This window comes from Onychostoma macrolepis, chromosome 12, assembly GCF_012432095.1.
Source record: "Onychostoma macrolepis isolate SWU-2019 chromosome 12, ASM1243209v1, whole genome shotgun sequence".
NCBI lineage: Eukaryota > Metazoa > Chordata > Actinopteri > Cypriniformes > Cyprinidae > Onychostoma > Onychostoma macrolepis.
In genome coordinates, this window is record NC_081166.1 from 23,807,682 (window position 1) to 23,832,391 (window position 24,710).

The 24,710-nt window shown below is 36.4% G+C and overlaps 1 protein-coding gene across 2 annotated transcripts in view; it reads right to left on the bottom strand.

The window, feature by feature from the left end:
• Window positions 1-17,259, bottom strand: part of ngfrb (nerve growth factor receptor b) — a 33,771-nt gene extending 16,512 nt beyond the window's left edge. For both annotated transcript variants that reach the window (XM_058794372.1, XM_058794371.1), the window contains exons 1-3: window positions 16,938-17,259; window positions 11,238-11,379; window positions 4,147-4,506 (exon numbers count right to left, since the gene is read on the bottom strand). In XM_058794372.1, the coding sequence (XP_058650355.1) occupies window positions 4,147-4,506; window positions 11,238-11,379; window positions 16,938-16,970 (535 nt within the window). In that variant the 5' untranslated portion in view covers window positions 16,971-17,259. The remainder of the gene's footprint in view (window positions 1-4,146; window positions 4,507-11,237; window positions 11,380-16,937) is intronic.
• Window positions 17,260-24,710: the final 7,451 nt, after the last annotated feature.

Consider the following 24,710-nt stretch of genomic DNA (forward strand, 5'->3'; position numbering starts at 1 on the left):
TTTATTCGTTTTTTCTTTACCTTTGATTTGAATTCTAAAGTTCTAACATTATTTTTACAATGTCATTACGATAATGAACAAAAAAACTGTCATTACTATAATGTTAAAAAATCATATTTACTATGTATGTTATATTATTCATCATGATATCATTTGTGGTGTTGCATTTGTACTGATGCTAAGAATTGTATAACAGTAATGAGTCATCAAAAAAATTAAAAAATTCAAATAAAAGTACAACATCCTGATGTTATAAAAACAGTAACAAGGCTTTGGTTTCTTTGGAAAGGCTCTGCTTTCTTTGCCAAAATATATTTTTCTTTTTGATTGGGGGTGAAATGTGACCTGTGACATGAAATGTGACAGATTCACCCGGGGATGTTGAGATTGATGGGGCTCTTTGACACACACCACACACCAACACAACTTCATGCTTTTTAATGAAATTACACGCCATTTTCATGCTGCCTGTTCCCACACATGACTAATCTCCCATTAGAGCAGAAAAAGACAAATAATGTCTCAAAGCTGAATCCGATCTAGGTTTTTTCACACTTTTCAGGGGTCTGAGTGCAGTTTGCTGGATTTTTTTGGATCAAATGTGAACACTCCAAATGATCTCAGACCCTTATAAAAAGAACTTTGTGCTCTGCATTACATTGTGTTGTGTTTTAGGGTTCAAGTAAACCTTAACTTGTCCATAAACTGAACGGAAAATGTTCTGGCAGAAAGCTGCCAGTACCTTTTCTGATGTAAACATTTTGGTGGCAGTAAGGGGTTTTACACTGAAAGTGAATTGGGCCAAAATGTGGTGGGTTTGAGTCAGCCATCTTGCATTGAATTGCTGTACCCACATCACACAGCACTGAAGTGGACTTGTTTCAAAGAGCAACAATAAGTGGATCAAAAGAGGCCTGAAACCCAGTTAGTACTTAACTGGACTTAAAACGGATCTGAGTCCTCTTTCAGGGAAAGATATCTGGTTCCTTTTTCTTGGTTCACTTGATTCACTGCTTGGTCCACTTCGAGGGATCTAAGTTTGGTTCTTTTAAAAAAGGACTCAAGTGTGAAAACACCCATAGATCATTTGCATCATCATCTGTAATCTGGTAAATTCCTGATACATAAGAACATTCCTTATCTGAAACAGAGACCTCACTTCCTTGTTGCAGACAACACCACATTTTATTTACTTTCTTCTGGAGATTTCCATGTTTATAGAACCTAGGACGAACTGAAATCGGTAGCCACCCATGGCCTATGACCTCTCACCTTCATGTTAAGACCCCAGCAAAAGGTCAGACGGGGTCAGAGAAAATCTTACGTTGATCATTAACAGATAAATATCACTTACACACACGCATGTCTCGGCAGTCATTTACAAACTGATCCAAACCAGATTATCACTGTTTAATATTTGCTGATTAGCTATTGACAATGGCAATAATAATCTTTGCTAAGTGTCAAAAATAATTCAGAAACATATGTATTCAAAGAAATTAGAAATAACTGAACTGAAGCGGTGGTGAGTTTTTGTCAAGTTTAGCTTTTTGCTAAATTGAGTTGCTAAATAAAGTTAAATGCTATTTTAGTTAAGCTTGCCCTGTAGGTTTTAAGTAATAAAGCTTGGAGGATGATTTTGTAAGTGATAAGATTTGCCATTTTTTCATTTTACAGATGCTGTCTATCTCTACACACACACACACACACACATGTTCGTTTTTTGTGAAAAGTGGGGACATCCCAAAGGCGTAATGGTTTTTATACTGTACTTACTGTATGTGCTATTGCCCTACACCAACCCTACACCTAAACCTACCCCTTACAGGAGACTGTGCATTTCAACTTTCCCCAAAAAAACCTCACTCTGTGTGATTTATAAGCATTTTGAAAAGTGGGGACATGGGTCAATGTCCTGAAAAGTCACCTTCACCTTGTAATACCTATGTCACACCTTTGTCATTATACAAATCTATGTCCTGACTTTTCACAAAAACGCGCACACACACACACACACACACACACACATTGCACAGAATACTTAAAATTACATCATATGTTGTCTATGTAATTCCATAATAAGAATACATTAAGAAAGTACACTGAAAATCCATTTATGGACCCTGCTGCACTTAGTATGGTTTCCTTTGATAGCAGAACTTGGGCTGTGTACAAAGCCTCTTTCTCTGATCCTCTTCTGAAACCATGTTTGCGGCCAGACACAGAACAAAGCCTGTAATGTTGGCTGCAGTTCTTTGAATGTGATCCTTTGCTCAAGATACTGTTAATTTTATTCACAGCTAAGTTCAGCTCAGCAATCAGATTGCAAATATTAAGCTTCCGGCTATGCCAAGAGCATCTAACATTATACAGAGGGTTCAGTGAGCTGGGCACACAAAAAGTTGAAGTGTTTTGGGCATTCACAGTTTTAAATCATACTGCTTGTCTGTTTGTCAAACCACACACCACATCAACACACAAACACAGCAGTGAACTGAGAATGACACAATGATCATTGGCAAATCTCATTCATTGATTTATCCAGCACGTGCAGTCATCAGCTGAACTCTTATCATACATTTTTATTTTTATATATATATATTTTGTTTCGCCATAGTTTTCTGTTTGTTTTTGACATAACCTTTATATAAATAATTGCATTTTATATTTTTTATATATCATTTATATTTTTGTCTTACTTAATTTTAACTTTTAACAAATATAAATATGAACACTACTGGTTAAAAGTTTGGAATAATTACACATTATTTTATGCTTTTGAAAGAAGTTTCTTATGCACACCAAGGCTGCAACTATCTGATTTAAAAGAACTGTTTTCTATTTTAATATATTTTAAAATGTAATTTATTCCTGTGATGGCAAAAGCTGAATTTTCAGCAGCCATTATTCCAGTCTTCAGTGTCACATGCTGATGTTGAAAATAGATGTGAATTGTGATACATAATATTGGTGTGATAACTGTTAAATTTTTTCTTCAGTATTCACTGATGAATAGAAAGTTATAAATAACACTGATTATTTGAAATAGATAACTTTTGCAATATTATAAGTGTCTTTACTGTCACTTTTGATCAATTTAATGCACCCTTGATGAATAATATTAGTAATTTCTTAGAAAAAAAAAATGAATGGTGGATTATCCTGGTTTTTAACATTAATAATAATAATAATAATAATACATTTTTCTTGAGCACCAAATCAGCATATTAGAATGATTTCTGAAGGATTATGTGATACTGAATACAGGAGTAATGACGTTGAAAATTTCGCTTTGATTCACAGGAAGAAAAACATTTAATTTATAAATACAATAGAAACAGTTTCTTCACAATGTAATAGTATTTGATACGTTTACTGTTTTTACTGTACATAAAAAATAAATGCAGCCTTGGTGAGCATACTGTAAGAGACTTCTATCAAAAACATTTAAAAATAGTGGTAGAGCATTGCGTTAGCAGCGCAAAAGGTCATGGGTTCAATTCCCAGGGAACACACACACTGCTAAAAAAAAAAAATGTATAGCCTGAATGCACTGTACGTCTCTTTGGATAAAAGTGTCTGCTAAATGCGTAAATGTAAATGTAAACAGTTAGTAAATACAACTATAAACTACAACTATGAAAAAGTATTAAACATATAAAGATGTATCAAGATACATACAGCATGTGAAATGTTTTTGTTGTGACACAAGCTCCTGAAATACCAAATAATGAACATACTACAGAGTTTTCGAAGCACTGGTGTTGTGAATTCTTTACAGACATGGAGAACATTTATGATAATGCATTAATATTAATGTATTTTCATCAATACAGCATGTAAAATGGTGGTAAAAAGTTACTGACCACCTAGAAATGCCTTAGCAACCACTCAGCAACACACACACACACAAAATAAACAAATAAATAAAAACCAGTTCACTATTATTGTAGTGGTTATTTAAAAATCTAATTGTCATAATTAACTTGCCTTCAACTGTCATCTCCAGAGAACAGAGGCAGTTTCTTGGCCAGTGATTTTAAAACCAAGCAAGAAGTTGAGTAACAAAAATCTGTTTGTCCCACTGTGTCATGATAACCAATCTATTTACAACTTCTATTTGATTTTTATTCTCGAATCTCCTACCTTGGCAGACAGCGTCACTGACAGGCGTGCAGCTTTTCAACTCCATCTCAGGCTGATCGCAGACGGTGCAGGGCATGCAGGGGTCAAAAGAGGTCTCCTGATCTGAATACGTGTCATCCACGCACTCCTCGCACACCGTGTCACGCTCATAATTACAGCGCATCAGCACACCCTGGCCCACAGGGCACATCGTGCAGGCCTCACAGCGGCTCGTCACTTTGCTGAAGAAGGACCCATATTCGCAGACACACACCGCGTCGTTGGCATCAGTGCAGGGCGTCAGCATGCGTGTGAATTCAGAACATGGTGTACACGGCTGGCACTGCTCCGTGTGGCTAAAGTTCTCTGAGAATGTCTCACCTGAAGACAAAAGGAGTAAAGGTTATGAGGACAGTATCTTTGAACATACAAAGTTTGAAGTTGTGCATTTCAGTTATTATCATTACATAACCATAAAACTGTTTTATTATCATTACATAACCATAAAACTGTTTCAATATCTGAAATAAAATAAAAATGAGCTGAAATTAAATAAAATACTTTACCAAAATTAAACATTTTATTTCAGTTAGTTTCCAGTTCATGTTTCTTATTTTCATTCAAAAACTAAAATAAAACTCAGTAAAAGCTGTTAAAAATGAGTAAAAATCACAAAAACACAACAAAATCACTAAAAATATAACAAAATTAAAATAGAAAATATATTAAAAAATGTAAATCAAAACATTAACAAATCAATTAAAAGATCATAGTATATTAATGATACTAAAACAGTTCATTTCAACCCTGTTATATACACAAGTGTAAAAAAAATATACAGTGATGGCCAAAATTAGTAGAACATTAGTATTTTCACCAGCTAAGAAATGGTTTTAAGTCAGTTATTTCTATCTTTTGCTGTAGTGTGTCAGTAGGAAATATCAGTTTACATTTCCAAACATCCGTTTTGCCATTAATTGTTTTAACGATTTTTTTTTTTTGCACAAGGAGTCTGACAACAGCCAGTGCTCCACACAGAGATCTGATCTCATCATCATCCAGTCTGTCTGGAATGACATGAAGAAACAGAACAAACTGAGACAAACTAAATCCAGAAGAACCATGGCAACATCTCCAAGATGCTTCAAGAATTTATGGTTGATGTGCCTAACTGGATGGTGAGATTGTGATGAAATGATGGGTTTGTTGAAACCACAAGCAGTTCTGTATTGGCAAGGTTGAGTTGAAGGTGATGGTCCTTCATCCAGCAAGAAATGTCTGTTAGACAAGCTGAGATACGAGCAGCTATCTTTGGATGATCAGGATGGAATGAGATGTAGAGTTGAGTATCATCAGCATAGCAGTGATATGAAAAGTCATGTTTCTGAATGACAGAACTTAGTGATGTCATGTAAACAGAGAAGAGAAAAGATGTGGTCCAAGAACTGAGCCCTGAGGCACCCCTGAGCAACTGAGCCCTGAGGCTAGATGTTGCAACTTGGACATCTATCTGACAACTATCTGAGAGGTGAGACTCAAACCATTGGAGTAGGGTTCCTGAGATGCCCTTTGCCAATAGGGTTGACAGGAGGATCTGGTGGTTAACCATGTCAAAAGCAGCGGACAGAACCAACAAGATAATTATTGAAAATTTGGAATCCGCTCTTGCCAGTCTTAGGGCTTCAACCACTGAAAGCAAGGCAGTCTCGGTTGAATGTCCACTTCTAAAGCCAGACTAGTTGCTGTCCAGGACGTTTTTCTGTGTGAGAAAGGCAGAGACTTGGTTGAACACAACTCGTTCAAGTGTTTTTGCAATGAAAGGAGGAAGGGAAGGGTCTGAAGATCTCTAAAAGAGCTGGGTTAAGAGTGGGTAGTAGTAGGGTTATACAAGCATGTTTAAATTCTGAGGGAAACAGTGTGAAGGGATGTGTTAATGATGTAAGTGAGAGCAGGGACAACAGCAGGAGAAATGGCTAGAAAGAAATGAGATGGAATAGGATCAAGTGGACAAGTAGCAGGATGATTGGAAAGGATGAGTTTGGAGACTTCTTTTTCAGAGAGTGGAAAGAAGGATGTGAATGAGTGTATGATTGCTGGTAAGATGTGCTTGACATCACTTACATTAGCTTTGTAAATGTCAATATTTCAACTCATGGGATATTATAGGATAAAAATCACATTTATCAGTTTTATTTATAGGCTCGGTTGTTATTAGCCAGTTTTGCATTCACCTTCAACCCAATTACAATGCAAAACATTTTTGAATGTTACAAGGTTAAAAGATCTGAAAGATAAATATTTTTCCAAAATATGATGTGTGATTAATTATGAAACCAATATTAAATTTGATAAATTCAAAACTACTCTGAAAGGGTTAAATAATGTAAACTTTAGGGTTTGGCTAGTAATAATGTAATAATATTGGTACCTTGCGTGGATGCATGCAGCCTCAACTGTAGAATTGAGGGCGGGGGGGGGACATACATGTTGATTGTTAATCTGAATATCAGTGGCCTCCAATATCTATGGCAGTTATGGACAGCAGTTTGGAGCCGAGCTGGAAAAATATGATTTCTAAATCTGCTTTCTGAAAAACTAAATGGTGCCATTTCATAGAATGACACAGCTTCCTGAAAATGGGCCATATTAAAAATACTTTCTTAGTTTTAGGGAAAAGGGTAAAAGTAAGTCATGAGTCATATTTTGACCACATGTATTCTCATAGATATCTAGAAAGAAATTATGATGTCAGTATTGCAAAGAGTGGAGAGCAAATATCTAATGCTGCATGCTTATGGTATTGTATTCCCATCCTCCATCCTATTCAGATATATTAGTGGATAGAGGTCTAGCTATCACTAAATTATTCAGGAAGTTATTTTGTCCGTGTATATGTGTGTGTGTGTGTTTGTGAGACAGTACAACTCTTGTGGCTAGCCCCTCTTTAGGGCACATCGCCTCAGTGTCCCATACCATATCAAGTGTTTCAGTAAATGCCAGAGGCAGGATATTCATGAAAGCAGTGACCAGACAGTGGCAGAAAGAAAGATAACACACTAATGCCACAGTTATCCTTACATCTACCCATCAGAGAGGATGAAACGCCATTGTGTCTTTGTACTGGACAAATAGAGCTTGCACTTTATGGGTTCCCCTGTGTGCTGGAGCTGCTAATGGCCCTAATGATAACGGGGTAATGTGTTGGCTTATGGGGGCCAGTTATTGGGGCTTTATTTAGGAGACTGTGAAGGGTAGTCTGTGCATTTACTGCAGATGAAATCCTGTCCACTCAGCCTTTCTCCCTCTGAGTCTACTCTTCTCCTGATCTCTACCCTTTGAGATCCATTAGCATAATGTTAGCCATCAATAATGCATGTCTATGCATTATGACAAACGGCCAATGTGTGGGGGTGTTCTCAACCATACAAGTCATGGAGTTTATGTGTCAATTAACATTAGGACTATAAAGTGCTGAGGTAACGTTCTGTCAATAGCTTCTGTTTATCAGTTCCAAAAAAAGGGCACCAACCCTGCAGTACATAATTCGCTATTTTAGTATGAACTGCTAAAGAACTAAGTAACAAGTACGGCTGATAATACGCATGTCTTCAGATTCAAAACAACAGATATGAGACAGAAGACATATAGTGTTCAGCTGATGTGGGCTATTAATGGCTGATGCGATACAGATATTTGAAAAGCATTGGCAAATGGCCAATACAGTATAAAGCCAAAATATAAATGATTAGCTTAAAGAGCTGCTTGATCTAACCCATAAAATGAGTTTTGTTGGTTATAACCGGATGTGTTTAAATTGATTCCGTAATTTTAAATATTTTTGACTCGAATAAAACCAGTTAAACCATGCAAAACCTCTGAATTAACTTGTACACAATATTTACTCCAAATTTATTATAAACGTTTGAAAAATCGCATCACTCATGAAAAAGGCATTTGGTAGACTGACACTGGATGCAGTAAAAACCTATGTAAATTGAGCACAGTTATCGACCAATGCCAATAATGGCCAAATACGATCTGACTAATCAGCCTGGCTGATATATTGGATTAACAATGAAAGTTGACATGTCCTTTCAGATTAGAATTCATATAGTTACCAACCATGTACAACATTAAAATTTACTCCTTCACCAAGCTAGCTTTTTCAGTTCAGCTGAGCAGTTTCAGCACACCTATAACCCAAACTACCAAAACCTTGTAAAGTAGAAGTACACTTTAACATACTTAAAAAAGAGAGTACTTGCTATATACTATACTTTAAGAGAATATACTTAATTGCAAACTCAACTTAAGTTATTTGCAATTAAATGAAAATGTATTATAGTTTAAATTTACATTAAATGAAGTTAGTTACATTATTTGAGATTGTTGAGTGTTTATATTTACACATTTCTAAATATTACGTTGCAATTTAGTACATTTCATTTATTTGAACTGTTAACCTAATATTTTATAACACACTACAGTTAAGCTTACAATCAAGTACTTTACATATGCTTTAGTATGTTAGTCAGCACATCAAAATAAGTGCACTTATTTTAAGAATGACAAAATATTATTAAAATACAATGATTTAAAATATACTGTAACGTAAAACATTTAATTTGACATGACATTCATTTTTAAAAGTGCACTTAAGTGTGTTAAGAATTCATGAAAGTGTAGTACTCTAAGTACACTTAAGTGGCCCTTTATTTCAGAAATATTATATTATCTGCAAGTAAAAAATTTTAAATATACTTTTAAGATTTGAAGTACTCTTAAGTGTACATTCAGCACAATTAAGTAAACTTCTTTTTCACAAGTGAACTCAAAATATACTTAATCTTAAAAGTCTTATCTTATTAAACTAAACTATGATAGTGTTTACCTTTTACTCTGTAAAATCACTGTTTCAGAGCATTAGACACTGAATAATCAATACAAGTTTGCTAAATACTGAAGCTAAAGAGTCATGAATTCATCTACAGTCCAATGATGGGAGCCTGTAGTGACAACTGCAAGTTAACATTAGGCAGATGAAGGTAAACTCCACAATCTCCCTGCGGGCTACAGGCGGTAATGTTAACCGGTAGGTAACTGGGTGGAGTCATCCGCTGTACACATTCACCTATAAACACTGTATATACTGTTATTGTGCTATTGTGCTGAAAGTTACATCCCAAATTCACATCATTGGTTGAGCCAATGTTGCTGTGTTGGGCTTGTCAGGACACTTAATATTTTCCCCCCTTTGATAAGGTCAATTGTGGAGTTGACTGGTGAATATACACACCTGGTTCTTTGACATTTCAAAGCGCTTATGTGTCAGGAATTAATATGAGTCAGTTTCAACACATTATTGCTGAAGTGCTGTCAAGCAGCATTTGGTGACTTATGAGGCTGTGAAAGGAAAAGTTTGGGGTTTTCAGCATGTTATGGTTAAGTTGATTGATGAGGAACGCAGATCCCAGCACAGGCCCTTAGGGAAGGCCTGACGAAGAGATGGGAATTACAGAAGGAAGAATGTTTGAGGTTGTAGTGAATGACAGGAGGTCTTGGTGGACATGCCTTTCTGTGACCTTTACCCAAGGCTACTAAATATTAACAAAAAACTAATATGCACAGAACTCAAGAGTAGGTCAGTTTAAGTTATCTGTCTGTGTGATTAATATGTTGAACGGATATTTATTCGATATGGAAAAAAAAAATCACAAATTGAATTTCTTTAATATCTCCTAGACATCAGTAAGGTTAGATGCACAGCAAATAGAGATTTTCCTGAAGTCTCCTACTCCCAAGAAAAAGACCTCAGTAGCCTCACTCATGTCTCTCCTCTAAGAGTATCTCAGTCATTTCTTAAAATGTTCTCATCCTCATCTCAGACCAGACCATATGATCTGAGTTATGCTATCCATAATTTTATAGCTCTATACTCTTAATGTATGTCAACAAGTGTTTCATTTGTGTTTGCATTTTAGAAGAAGCATTCAACATACAGCATACAGCAGTCCAAAGGTCTGATTGCATTCCCCTAAAAGGTTCCTTTAAAATCACCAAGAATTGCAGAACATCCACAGAGCCGCATGACCAATGTGCCAAACAAGATACATCTTTTTATATTGCGTCTTTTTGACATAACTTTAAAATGTGTCAAAATGCTATATATTTCTGTTTAGGTAAAAATATTTCACATATATTTATGCGAAATATGTTTAAATGAAAAAAAAAAAATAAAGTTCTGAACTGTTATTTGACTTTTGGGCTGAATTTTAGGCCTATAACTACATTGTAGTTATCCATACATAAATGAAACATAAGACTGTGAGCTATGAGAGAGCTATTAAATTATGACTATGTTTAACACACTTAAGTACAATTTTAAAAAGTGCACTTTATAATAATGTCAAATTAAAAGTTTTACCTTAGAGTTTTTATGCTTTAATAATCTTTAAAGAAAGTTGTGTTGACTTCCACAGTGTGTCATTTAATATTACACATACACACATATCATTTATTGTATTTAATGTTTTTATATTTATTTATTTATATTTATTTTTTATTTTTTTGTTTAAGGGAGCATGAAACTCTACATAAATACTGTACGTACTAAAGGATGACTATTTTTGGTCACATTTCTTGCTACTTGTCCTCTATTTCCATTTATCTCTCTTCTCCTATCTTGTCTTGTTCAGCTGGGTCATGCAAGCAGACATGTGGGAGATGGTGGGATTCTGGCAGGCTCTGGCCTAAGACTTGGCTCAGGACCAGCCTCTGTAAATAAAAAAAACTCTAACCCCCAAACCTTGGTACAAGCACTCTGGTACGTGACCCTGCCAGTACAGCAAACGCATGTACCACTGGATTGTGCCTTAATTAATCTCACTTAGAGCTCACTGAAAACACTCAGATTGGTCTCTGAGCTCTCCAGACAATGTTTTGTCAAGTCTCATTTCCTAAAAGCATTTCCCCTTTAACTACTAATTACCGTTCACAGCTCAAAAGCCCTCGGCCTCTCCTCAAGTGAGAGTTCAGCACAGGAAATGGCATTTTAAATAAGGCAGCTGCTTCATTTTAGCAACGCCACAGCCAACATCTCTGTGGATACTCACTGTCAAGACACGGTTCGCACACTGTCTGTGTCGCTCCGCAGGGCATCACCATCCCTTCCCCGGGTTGGCATTGTTTGCAGCACTCCCCACTGGTGGTGAACGTCCCTGAAGGACATGAATTCTGTGTAGACAAGACTTCGCCCTACAAAGACAAAGAGGGGAAAATTAAAGAATGATATGAAAATTTTACATGAACAATTCACCCATGTAGTTAAAAATGTATTTCATTTTTTTTAAATATATACACTCTGATGTACGTCACAATATGGAAGAAAAGACCTGCCGCTACTTCCGTTTTAATTAAGACTTTAATAAACGCATTTAAAATCTATTCATACTAATGATGTCACTTGCACTTAGGAGTGTTTCCAAATTTCCGTCCAATGAAATGCTGTCTACAATAAAGATGTCCTTTTACCAGAGGTACAGTCACGTTTACCTTTGTATGGTGAAATTCAGTGAATGTGGATTACACATTGAATTCTTGTTTGTTAATCTTTTAGTTTTTTCTAATGAATATTAACCTAATATCTCGCAGCTGTAAATTTATTCACACAATTGCAACTTTTTTTTTCTCATTACTGCGATTGTGACTTAATATCCCATAATGTGGCTATATCTTGCAATTGTGACTTTTTGACAATTGCAACTTTATACCTCAAAGTGTGACTTCCTTTAAAGTTCATTTTATTTTTTTTTCATTTATTTATTTACTTTTTCAGTGATACAGTTACTACATTATCAAGTTTGTTGAACTTTAACATACAATTTGCTGGGTTTACCAATATAAAGCTGCTTAGTTTGGAAGAGACCACTGAGCAAGCGGTGCTTTATGAATAGATATACTTTGGCCATGAAATCTCACCAAAGTTTTACTAAAGCGACTATGCCTTTATGCTGTACCACCGGCCTCGGACCACCAATAGCATATTACATTGCTGTAACATAAACTAAAGTTTATTGGCTAATATTTGGCATCTAAAAAAATTAGTTGCTGCTGATGGCACAGAAATTACTTCAGCTTTAAATGTTAAAACTACTGTGTAGATACTGGTAGAAGTTAGCATTGTGAGCTGACATAATATTACAGCTTTACAAATTGAAAGAAATAAAGCAATTAAACCATATTTAGGGAAACATTTTGAAAATGCCTGCAGATGTAGATATAGATGTGAAACCATTGACCGTTCAGACTTTTCCCACTCCCGTGTCTTTGCTTTGGTTGAGTCTGTCTCCAGGGTATGCAATCCCAGAAACCGACAACTTCCCACACAAGACTGAGCCAAAAATACTATTTGTGTAACAAGACTTGTTACATTATTTAGTCCTGATAATGTCTGATGATGATCAACAGCATTGCTTTGGAGAGGATCAGAGAGCTTCAAAAAAATAAATAAATGCGTTTTACTAGACTGTATCCGCATATATACAGTAAATCTTCACGGTATGTTTAACCTGAATTCAACTCTCTGACAACAAGCCTTTCATTTGAACATCTATCTAACTGAAAGACTGACAGGTACAGCCTAAACATGGCAGATGAACAGGGGCATTCTGTGTTTCACCACATGCCTCTTGTCCAATGATTTTTATTTACGTTCTAAAGGTAAAATAACAAATAATTTATGATGCCTATAAGTCATTCTTGGAAGTCCTGTACACAAATGTAAAAATCACTATGGCAGCATGATGTACATTTGATTTTAGCTGAAATAAAATTGGCATAAAAAAAAAAAAAAAAACATTTCTTACTGATAAATATATAGGAAGTACAGCAAAATGAAAGAATGCGCATTTGGGCCTCATTCGTAAAATGTGAGCACAATACATTTCTGTGCTAATCGTACATAAAATTGCTCTTATGTAAAAGCTTGTTTCTGTCTCAGAGTAAAAAACAAAACAAAGGTAATTGCAACTTTATATCTTGTAATTTTAACTTCAATTCTCAGAATTGCATCTTTGTATCTCCCGATTGCAATTTTTGTTGCTTAATATTTTGCAATAACTTTACATCGCACAATTGCAACTTTTTCGGATTTAAGTCATTCTTAAAAGTACTAAAATAAAAAAAATAGCACCTACTGATTGTGCTGAGATTTTGGCTGAAATAAAATTGATGTTAAATTTTTCTATTTCTTTCTCTAACATGAGTGCCAAAGGCTGATTGGCTGAGTGAGTGGCTATCAGAATAACGACGTTTGACACAGGTGTGAGGAATGACATTTAGAAGATTGAGAAGAAAGACAGAGATAAAGAGTGAGTGAAAGAAAGACAGATTAGAAGATTCCCTCAAGGCGTTTGTGAGTCAGCTGAAGAAGTGACAGAGCTGATTGAGAAGAAGAGGAGGTTGAGAAAGCACAAATTAACATTCCATCGTTTCTACTTGTCCCTCACATTACCCCCTGGCATGGGGCAACCTCCTCCTCCTCCTCCTCCTCACTCACATAAAAACACAAACACACACCTACAGGAGCATTCCAACTCAGGTAAAGTTCAACACCCCCCCAAAAATTCAGCAGCCCATGACTCAAACAGATAACTCTTTAGAGATTTGGCCACACAGCATTTGTGCGCAATTATGAGGTTGCTGATTACCATGTTTGTAGAAATGTGTGAAGGGTCACAAACAACGATGCATGTAATAGAACCTGTTTGCAGTCACATTCATCCTGACAGGAGGCCAAGCTGCTGCAACTTGTGCAGCGCTGTTTAAGTAGATAAAATCAGTAGCGAAAAAGTCAGTGTAACGTTTCAGAACATGTTGACTTTCATTAATCATACTCCTAAGAATGGTCCTAATTAAATGCATTCATCAACAACATTTCACTGGCATTCATAAACTATTAAGTTTCAGTGTCGTCTTTTACACTTTCTAAACAGAAGGGAGTGGTGCTTGCCTTGCAAAAATCACCACCATGTGGTGAGTGGATTTTGGCAATTTGCAATGTGATCGCTAACACCCTCGGACGCAAGAAACAGCTCTAGTAAGGCCCTTTTTATTTTAGTTTACTATATTTTAATAACATTTTATTTATTATAGGCACACAATAATTGAATAAATACCCCAAAATAATACATTATTAATATAAACTATATAAATATACACTACTGATCAAAAGTTTGGAATAGTTAAGATTTTAATAAAGTATTTTATGCACAAAAAGGCTGCATTTATTTGATCAAAAATACAAGAAAAACAGTCAAACTGTGAAATATTATTAAAATTATTAAATTTTAATTAAATATATTATTAAAATCGCATTGTGCCTAACAACGCCCATAGCTGTTATAAATTCACTGTAAACCATGGATTCTTGGGGCTTATTGCTTTATTATTCCTGAGATGGTAAAGCAGCCATTACTCCGGTCTTCAGTGTCACATGATCCTTCAAAAACCATTCTAATATGCTGATTTAGTGCTCAATTATAATTATCAATAATGGTTTTTATTATCGTTGATGTTGAAAACAGTTCTGCTTAATATTTTAGTGAAAACTGTGATACATTTAAGGATTATTTAATAAATAGAAAATTCAAAAGAACAACTTTTTTTCCCATTTTTTTAAGTTTTATTGCCTGTCTATTAGTTTGATCGCTTAGAAAGGTAATAACACAAGTCTCCTTAACAAGACACTTGATTTTATGTATCATTCATGTCTGTAGTACAAACAGTGCAAGATGAGTTCTGTCCAAAAATGTACTAACCCTAAGTATAAAGTGAGCAATAGGGATGTTTAAAAGGTACAGGTATAGATAGGAATAGGAATGACAAGTATGCCAAAGTTCTCCTTTATTTTACTGAGAACCTGCAGTTCGAACTAACACTCACACCATTTTATCACCTAAGTGATTTATAAAGAGTTTCATGACACGTACTGCACATATGTATGTATTTGTCAGCCCTGCAGAATGTTTCTCCCTCCCGTTCTGTCTGTCACAAAGCCAACCTGATGTTTGAGAGCTGCTGTTTGTATGCTTGAATGCACTTAGCTCTTAACCCTTCTAGCCTGCTGGCACTTGTCAACATTTCAAAGTCGTCTACTGTTCTGGTAAAGCTGACTCTCACTAATGAGGACAGTGGAGCTAATGGAGCTCTTTCTCTCTTGTTTGTTTTAGTTTGTAATTTAATGATACATGATTTACAGAATTTTCCAGAAGCAGTAAGACTAGAGGAGAATTTTCAATTGTGTTGATATACCTATATTGACCTGTTTAATTTCTTATTTGTCCACATCCTCTGCCTGTAAACCCTTTAGGATTGCATAATAAAAAGTTCCGACCAAGGGTCAACTTCTTAAACTTCTAGTTATATCTATGGACAAAAACCTCACAGAGAATTTTTTAAGTTGGGCCAGTAAGCAAAAACTTCATACTGACCACCCAGAATACCTTTGCTTTGTGGATGTAACTTTTGCAAGGGCAAGGGCATTTTCTTCATTAATTGCAAAATCTGTGTTTGTGTGTCTAAGACAAATGAATGTTTCATGTCATATAAAACTTGCATGATATGGGGACAGCAAACAGTCTGTGGGTCTTGAGATCTCGTTGGTGTGCCAACCGACTGAACATTGAACAAACAGATTCTTATTTGTTTTCTTTTAATATGTCTACATGCATTTTTTTCTCTAAGCAAATACCTAAACTTCCAGAAAAATCAGCTGTAATACCTATAAAGTGTTTGTATATTTCTTCTACGGAAGAAAAACATACAGTAACTAATATGAAGGATGCACGCTGACTACGACATACAGTAGTTATTGCCCACACGCCCATCATGCCGTTCAGATGGGTGTAGCTCCAGCTTCAGTTCAGAAACAAGACAAGGCATGTGACCTCAATGCATGTCTCTATCAGGAAATTGGTACAAAGACAAAAAATAAAGCAGTTAAGCTCTCAAATGTACCTGCAGTTACGTGGTGTACTTCATGAATTATCTCTCATTATTGATACTGCTTTTGGTTGAATAACACACACATACACCCCTCCTCCAACCCACACAAACTAAATAACAATTAGCCTTATAAATAACTACCTTTTAGCTGGTAAGACAAGTGAAAGAATGCAATGTGCTGTCCGTGGGCGTGACAAGATCAGTTATCCATCATATAAAAAAGAACAGAACTTGAAGCCTCATTGTATGATGCATTAGATAATAAAAGTGTTCATAATGCCTTATTATACACTTCATATTGTATTTAATGATTTCATAAGAAATTATAAAGCACTACAACATGCCTGAATGAATGCATTGTTTGATCATGTATTGTAATGCATTATTACAACTGATTATAATGACTGATTATAATTCATTACTATACTGATTATAAACTATAATGGCATAAACTATAATATTATAAACTATATTTATTGTAAACTATAAAGGCATGATGTCATATATATATATATATATATATAATAGTTATAAAATAATCAAATTAAGTGTTATCAGAGAATCAAAATCAATCACTCACTAAATAAACAAACAAACAAACAAACAAACAAACAAACAAACAAACAGGTAATTCCAATTCTAATCTGACAACTTCCACAATCAGAAGACAAAAATTCATATAATTCTTTAGACTTAATTTACAATGACGGTCTTTATTCACTGACAGTCTGGTATATCAATGATGTTTCGCTTTCTCAAGTGTGACAAGAGCAAGAAAAAGTACTAGAACTGCATACTGAGTTACTCACCACGAGAAGAAATACTACTGTCAGAGTGAGCATGCTGGATGAAGGGCGTCCTGGATGAAGTAGACTGCGAATGGATTATTCACTTTTTACATGCGCTCTGAAATAATAAATTAAGCATCATATTTCCTTCACAGACTCAAAGCCAGAAATCGCTCTGATCCTCATGCGTGTCCGCTGAAGTTTCACAAGTGAGCGTGCAGCATTATTGAGCAATCTTGGAACTGAGTGCAGTTTTTCCAGATGAATTCTTTTGATGATTGTGGTGTGAAGAGTCTCTTCATATATGAGACGCAACCGCAATCTGTGCAAGTGCGCGTGTCCACTGATACAGCTTTGAAAAGAGAGAAAGATTCACCTCCTCTCTCTCTCTCTCTCTCTCTCTCAGTCTTTCTAATTTGCCAGTTCAGAGTTTTCCCCTCCCATCCGCATCCAACTCACAGCGACACAATAAATCAGTACATTAAAACGAAACAAATATTCACGCAATATTGTAGAAAACAAGAATAATTTTGGCGTTGGTGTGAGACAAAAACATCGTCATCTCTATATTTATAGTATCTTAAGCACAACATAAATTTAAAAATAGCTCTAAACTTTTTGTCATCATTTGGACTTGTAGTATGGCTTTTGTGGGATAAATAATGCATTCGTTATGAAGTATGGTAAGCTAGGTAATTGTAGCAACATCGTAAGACGCTCATATATGACGGGAACTAACAGTTTACGACGCATTAGGCTTTCATTAAACATTAAACTGTAACAATGTAACAAGAAACACCCTCTCCTCATCCTCAAGCTAAAGTTTCTCCTCTAGAGGGCGCGCGCACACACACTATATAGACGTGTCAAAGTTCAGGTCAGGGGCTGTTTTCCATAATGTAGCCTACACCTGTCCACAAAGTAGTTTGGACACTCAAAGATACAATTGTAACTTTTCTCCCTCGCACTGTTAAAAACTGCATGAGTCTTGCGGAAGGACGTATGTATGCACTTTCCCGCTCAATCCGTCGCGACAGCTCTAAATAAGTCTTATTGTATTTTGGTAAAGTGATGCGTTCGAAGTAACCTATTTATACTATGTATGATCTGCCAGTCGTGAGTCTGTCGTGCCGACCACGCACCTCATATCTTTTAGCATAATTATGCATTTGTGATGGCCAAATCTGTATCATGTTATCATGCTATTCATATCTTTTAAAAGTTCACAGTGTTGTTGCAGTTTAAATATAACAAAGATAACAGATATTTAAGACATTTTTCATCAAGTTAGATATTTATTATATTGACTATATAATAACTCAAACCCTTTTATGGGGGCATTCTACATAACCATCTGTCTCTGTTTTAAATGGTGTGTATGACTTTCTCTACTTACCTGGCTTTACATTTACATTAGGCTACATTTATTCATTTGGCAGACGCTTTATTCCAAAGCGAATTACAATTGAGGAATACATCGAGTGATTTACCATAAATTGGCAATGAACACGAGAAGTGCCTGTTATTCAAGGTTTCAGTCATCGTTCAAATAGTAAAAGCTAGGACAGAAAGGGATAAGGATAAAAGAGAACAGAAAAAGTGAAGGCATAGAATTTTTTTATGAGGGGGCAGTTAGATGATCACGGAAGAGACAGGGTGTGGTAAAAGAAAACGTCCTGGAGAGTGATTTTTTGCCTCTCTGCAATGGGACCACGGGCCAACCGCTCGTTAACTAACCGCAGGCTTCTGGGGGTGTAGATGCATAGGAGAGAGTTGAGGTAGGGTTGTGGAGCCCGTGGCTGTTCTGTAGGCTCTAAACACCAATGACTTGAACTTGATGTGATCCACTACTGGTAGCCAGTGCAGAGAGATGAGAAGCGGCATGACATGGGCTCTCTTGGGCTCATTGAAAACAAGATGTGTTGCTGTATTTTGAATCATTTGCAGAGGTCTGATTGCACATTTTGGGAGTCCAGCCAGAAGAGCATTGCGATAGTCCAGCCTAGAAATGACAATGGCCTGGATGAGAAGCTGTGTTGGGTCTGATCTTCCTGATGTTGTGTAGTGCAAACCTGCAAGATCATGCTCTTTTTACAATATGATCTTTAAAGGTCAGCTGATCATCAAGGATCACCCCAATCATCCCATCACCCTGGCTGAACTCGATGGGGTTATAGTTGTTTAGCCCAGTTGGATGGGGTGGCTGGGAAGATGAGAAGCTCTGTCTTTTCTAAGTTGAGTTGCAGGTGATGTTGTTTCATCCATACTGAGATGTCCGTCAGGCAGTCTGAGATCCGAGCAGGTACCGTTGGATCATCTGGTTGAGATGAGAGGTAGAGCTGCGTGTCATCAGAATAGCAATGGAAAAACTATGTGCCTGAATGATGGTTCCCAGTGATATAGAGATATAGAGAAGAGGAGGAGCCCAAGAACTGATCCCTGAGGAACCCCAGTGACCAGTTGATGTGATTTACATACCTCACTGCATCCTGAAGGGTCTACCTGTGAGGTAAGACTCAAACCAGTGGAGTGCATTTCCAGTGATTCCCAGCAATTAGAGGGTGGACAGAAGGATTTGATGATTAACAGTATCAAATGCAGTAGACAGACCTAGCAGAATGAGACCTGAAGATTTAGACTCAGCTCTTGCACTCTGTAGCACTTCAGTAACATACTGGTTTCAGTTTAATGGCCACTTTTAAATTCAGATTGGTTATTGTCCAGCAGCAGAGGCGGACAGTAACCAAGTACATTTACTTGAGTATTGTACTTAAATACACTTTTTGAGTATCTGTACTTTACTTGAGTATTATTTTTTCTGGAAAATTATGACTTTAACTTCATTACATTTGAAAGACAAATATTGTACTTTTCACTCCACCACATTTTTTATCAAGGTCCTCGAAGTAGAAAGTGGGTACTATGTAGCAGATTTGAAAGTCTGTGGGTGAATTTTTTTTTTTTTTTTTTTTTTTTCATACAGTTTATGAGTAGTCATTCTTGTAGGGCTACATGAAGTGATTTCCCAACATTTTTTGTACATTTTTTGTAACCTCTCTAAAACTTTAAAGCTTAAGCATAATAGAAATACTGTAGTTAATATCCAAAATATTATATTGCTCTCCTGATTAAACCAAAAAATGTTGTGTTTATTTCCACAAACATTGTGCTTTAATGTGGCGCACAGGTGTAATATATTTATGTAGAAATCACAGCAGTGACAAGAAACACTGGAGCTGTTGAAGGATCATCTGATGCAGTCAAGACAGAAACATCAAGGACCAGAACAGATTTAGCAGGATCCTCTTGAGACCAGGGATGTTGAGAGAGGATCTCTGGGACTGGAGCACCCTTGGACACCAAGCTCTGGCTGAGGCTATGACAAGAAACACAGGGATGGCCATAGCTGGAACTTTTTTGGCAGCGTAGCATGAATCTCTGCACCATTGTGACAGGACTCTTAGGCTGCATTTACACTTCAGGTCTTGATGACCAATTCCGATTTTGTGACTATATCCGATTTTTTGGACGACGTGCTTACATTTCTTTTAAAAGTGGCCTGTATCCGATGTGTGCATTTTACACTGCACTTGGTGAAACAAGCCAAAAATAGCATATGACATCACAAATCAATTTGAATAGTACATTGAGTTTAATTTGTTAACATGGAATTCATATAGAAACGTTTTTAATGCAATGATCTATACATCAAAATAATTATATAGCCTAGAACAAATTCTTCAGGACAGTGATGTACGCAGCTCCGCTGAAAGCTTGCGAGTGAAATAATACTCAGGTGGTAGATAATGTTAAACATGTCACATCAACTGTGTTTTTTAGTAATTAAAACCAAATGCGTTCATCAGTGATTGTATATCAAAGGCAGGGACATATTTGTGTGCATTTATTTTGTGGTTTCAATGGAACGAACGGGACTGAAGCGTCACTGACAACAGCAGCAACGAGCACTCAGCATGATTTCAAAAGCAATACATTCAGCGTCAGATCGCCTTTTATTTAACACAAAAGAACGAAATTAATACTCTGCTACTCAACTAGAGTTGTTTCATTTGTTACAGGTATGTCTGTACCATGAAATGTTTAAAAAAAACTCACTTTTCAATGACGTAGGAGTCTCATTTACAGGGGAATATCCGATCTGGCCGCTTACACGGCAGGCGCAAATGCACGTATCTGATTCATATCTGATTTATTTCCACATATGAATGAGTCCTGAAACCGATCGGAGCATATCGGAATCCATGCGATTTTTTCCTGCTTACACGGTCGTGGGCCATATCCGATCTGTGCCACATGGGAGGAAAAAATCGGAATTGGGTCACTTGGACCATGCAGTGTAAATGCGGCCATAGTGCTAGACATGACGGCATCAGTCGGTCATGTTAGGAAACTCTGGGACGTTATGCAACTAGAGCTGCTATGACACTCTGGAACTGTAGTGGGTTTCTGGGGTTGCAGCAACAAGAACATTCAGGCCATGGCCAGAAGCTCTGGGACAAGGGCTGCTCTATAAACCATGTATCCTGTCAGGTAACCTCTATGGTGCCAATGACTCAGACCTCTCTGACCACAGCTAGTTCTGGAGAAGCAGCATCAGGAAACTTTAGGGCATCCTTCACAGTGATTTCTGGACCCGCCCTGACAGGATATTTGGGACCTGGTTGCCCATGGCAGGGAACCTTTGGAGCAACAGTCTGAAGAACCAGCAACGCTCTGAAATGGGCATCCAAGTACTTTAATGTCAGGAACATTTCACAGGGATTTCTGGAGCAGCCCTGACAAAATCTCTGGGACCAAAGCAGCTGAGAAAGGGTGGCCAGAACTGAAAACTCTGATGTATCCGTGACATGGATCTCTGGGGTGGCAGTGTGAGAAACTATTGTGGGCAGGCTTGACGGAGAGCTCTGGGAAGCTCTAAATTGCTCCATTATTAAAATAATGGTTGGATGGTTCAGTAACACTAAATGAACTATTTACAATGCACATCCCTAGGCTAATACATCCACTAGATTCTGAAACTACCACCTCAAGCCAAGGTGCCAGACACAACCGAGCCTGTCAGCACTGCAAGATGCAAAGGCTGGAGGGATGGAGGGACCACACATGTCAGCCTGCCAGATGCAAGGCTGACCCTCTTCACAATGACTTACAGGAGTACAAATCAGACTGTGCAGTGGATGAGAAATATATATATATATATATATATATATATATCAGACATTTCCCAGTTTTTCTGCACAGAATGTTGTCGTTTTATATGTATATAAAATGACAACATTCTGTTCAGAAAAACTGGGAAATGTCTGATTAATATTACACTTGATTTTAAACGTGCTCTCTAAGCTGTAAAGCTGCATTATCCAAAAGAACACATTTATAAGGCCATTGTTAATTCTGTTTTTTATGATTAAGAATTGCAATTGTCTCTCTTTGTTTATAATGATCTCACCATCAGAGAAGCCTGGCTAGATCATACAGCTACCTGGCATAGATGACTCTTGTCCGAAACTATTCCTGTGTGATTGTATTGTGTTCAATTATTTACCAGCTATCATGATTGTTAACAGCTATTACAAAAATATGATGTTTTTGATTTAGTTTTGAGGACAACATTCACAAAAATCATCCAAACTTTGTGTAATTTAACTCTTTGTACTGCTGTATATTAAGATAGCAGATCTGTTGAAGATGCATTTAAAATTAAACAACTGCCTCTTGATCTTTGACCAATCCACAAATCAGCAACTGTGAGAATGAGAGCATCACTCTTATCTCTGGGACTGTGTTGTGACTGATACCAAGAGAATAGCATCCCATTTTACATTACTATAAAATATGAAACTGTGAATGCTCTCCTGTAGGATTTTACTTCTCTTCTTGCAGAGACAGTTTCTTTCCAGATTCAGTTCACAGTGGAAAATGAGGACCAAGAACTTATCAGAGACCTGCTCAAACTGCAGAGACCTCTGCCTGCTGTATATGCCCACTGTTTGTATGTTGTATTATTTAATTCTAATAAATGCATTTTCTTTATTTAATAAACTTGTTCTAAATTTCTTTTAAATAAATGACACTTGGTTTAATATTTTGCTAATGCAAAGACATGTACATATTTCTAAATGTGACATATGCTTTTGGTTAATGTTGTGTGAAATATCATCAAATCATAGGGTTCCAACCACAAATGGAGTCAGATGGGCTCACCCCTGACAGTCTATGTCTGGGAACCACTGCGAAAGCCAACAGGGTAAACAAACCTTGCATAGCACTCAGAAACAACTACTGAAGGATTGACAAACTGCTCACCATCAATCAACATATTATCATAATTCACAGAACAAGCAGAACTATCCAAACACAACAAAGGAAATGGGAAAGGAAATATACCACATTCTTATCCCAAGGAGGATAGTTCTTATGGAGGGAGAATAACAAGACACCACAAATCTTCTGAGAAAAACATGGGAACAAATTAGACTCACTGAGAACAAGAAGTTGTCAAGTTTATGGTCATTTCCATAGCATGTTCAAGGGAATCGGCTTTGATGCAGAGCAGCTACTCTTAACCCTTTATTGCATGCATTATGAAAGCAATGTTGCACTAAAAAGGTTTCATTTGGTTTTCATGCATAAAATAGACCTGGTTATTTTAATTAGTTATAAAATATTAATAAAATAAATATAAATAAATAAAAAATATATATAAAAAAATAATAATATAAAATCTAATTATTTCATTTTTACTGATGCCAGAACACTGTAAAAAATAACTGATAAAAGATTTTCTAATTCGAAGCTTTTCATTTCATTTTCATTTAATATAATTTCAGTCTTTCTCCTACAAAATTTCACATTTAATTCAATGTGTTACTTGCCATTTCTTTGTAACTGTGAAAATGACTAGAAAGTGATCATTCTTTCTACACCATTTTTTTATTCCGTGAAATATGTTAAAAACAGATGTGCTGTGATGATTTGTTTGTTGCTATTTAGTGTTTTTGTAGAGAATCAAATCAAAGGGGCCTTTTACCCAGGGGGCCCTTTGGTCCTGTTTTGCTTTCTTACAGTATGTATCTATGCAACATCTGTCGCCATTATGTACAAAACTGTTATAGTCATGAGTGTTAAGACAACAAAACCAACGCATGACGAAAACCAAGACATTTGTTTCCATTTCTCAGGTTCTTTTTCTACTCTGTATGTGCTAAATTGGATCCAAGGGTGTCTGAGAACATTTGTTTTCCTGCACGGCAATAAGCTTTTCTCTCTGGCTGCAGTTTCAGTATTTTCTGTGCTGTGTAAATGCTTTTAAGCTGTCAAAGTTATCTAATGGGATATTTTAGACTAATTTAGTGTGAGGCTGGAAGTAACTAACACACTGTGGTCTATAACAAGAACAAAAAGCTGTTTTATATACTAGTTTAAAAGAATGAGATTCACTATTTGGACTTTTATATTGTTATCAAGACCATGTGTATTCTGGAAATGCACATTTGACCTGATTTTGCATACACATTTCTATTTTATTGTATTTTGATAAAACGAAATGCGGCCAGATCATAATGTCTTGACCCTGTGAGCCTGCATGAAGAACGATATGAGACGAGAGGTGAAGCGGAGGAGAAGAGGAGAATGTTCCTCTGTTCGTAGAGATGTTAAAGGTGAGAGGAAACTAGTATCACTAGTGTGTGTGTGTGTGTGTGTGTAGGTGACACTGACTCCATAATTGCGATAAGATGCAGAGAACACACACACGCAGGATCTTTCCAACCA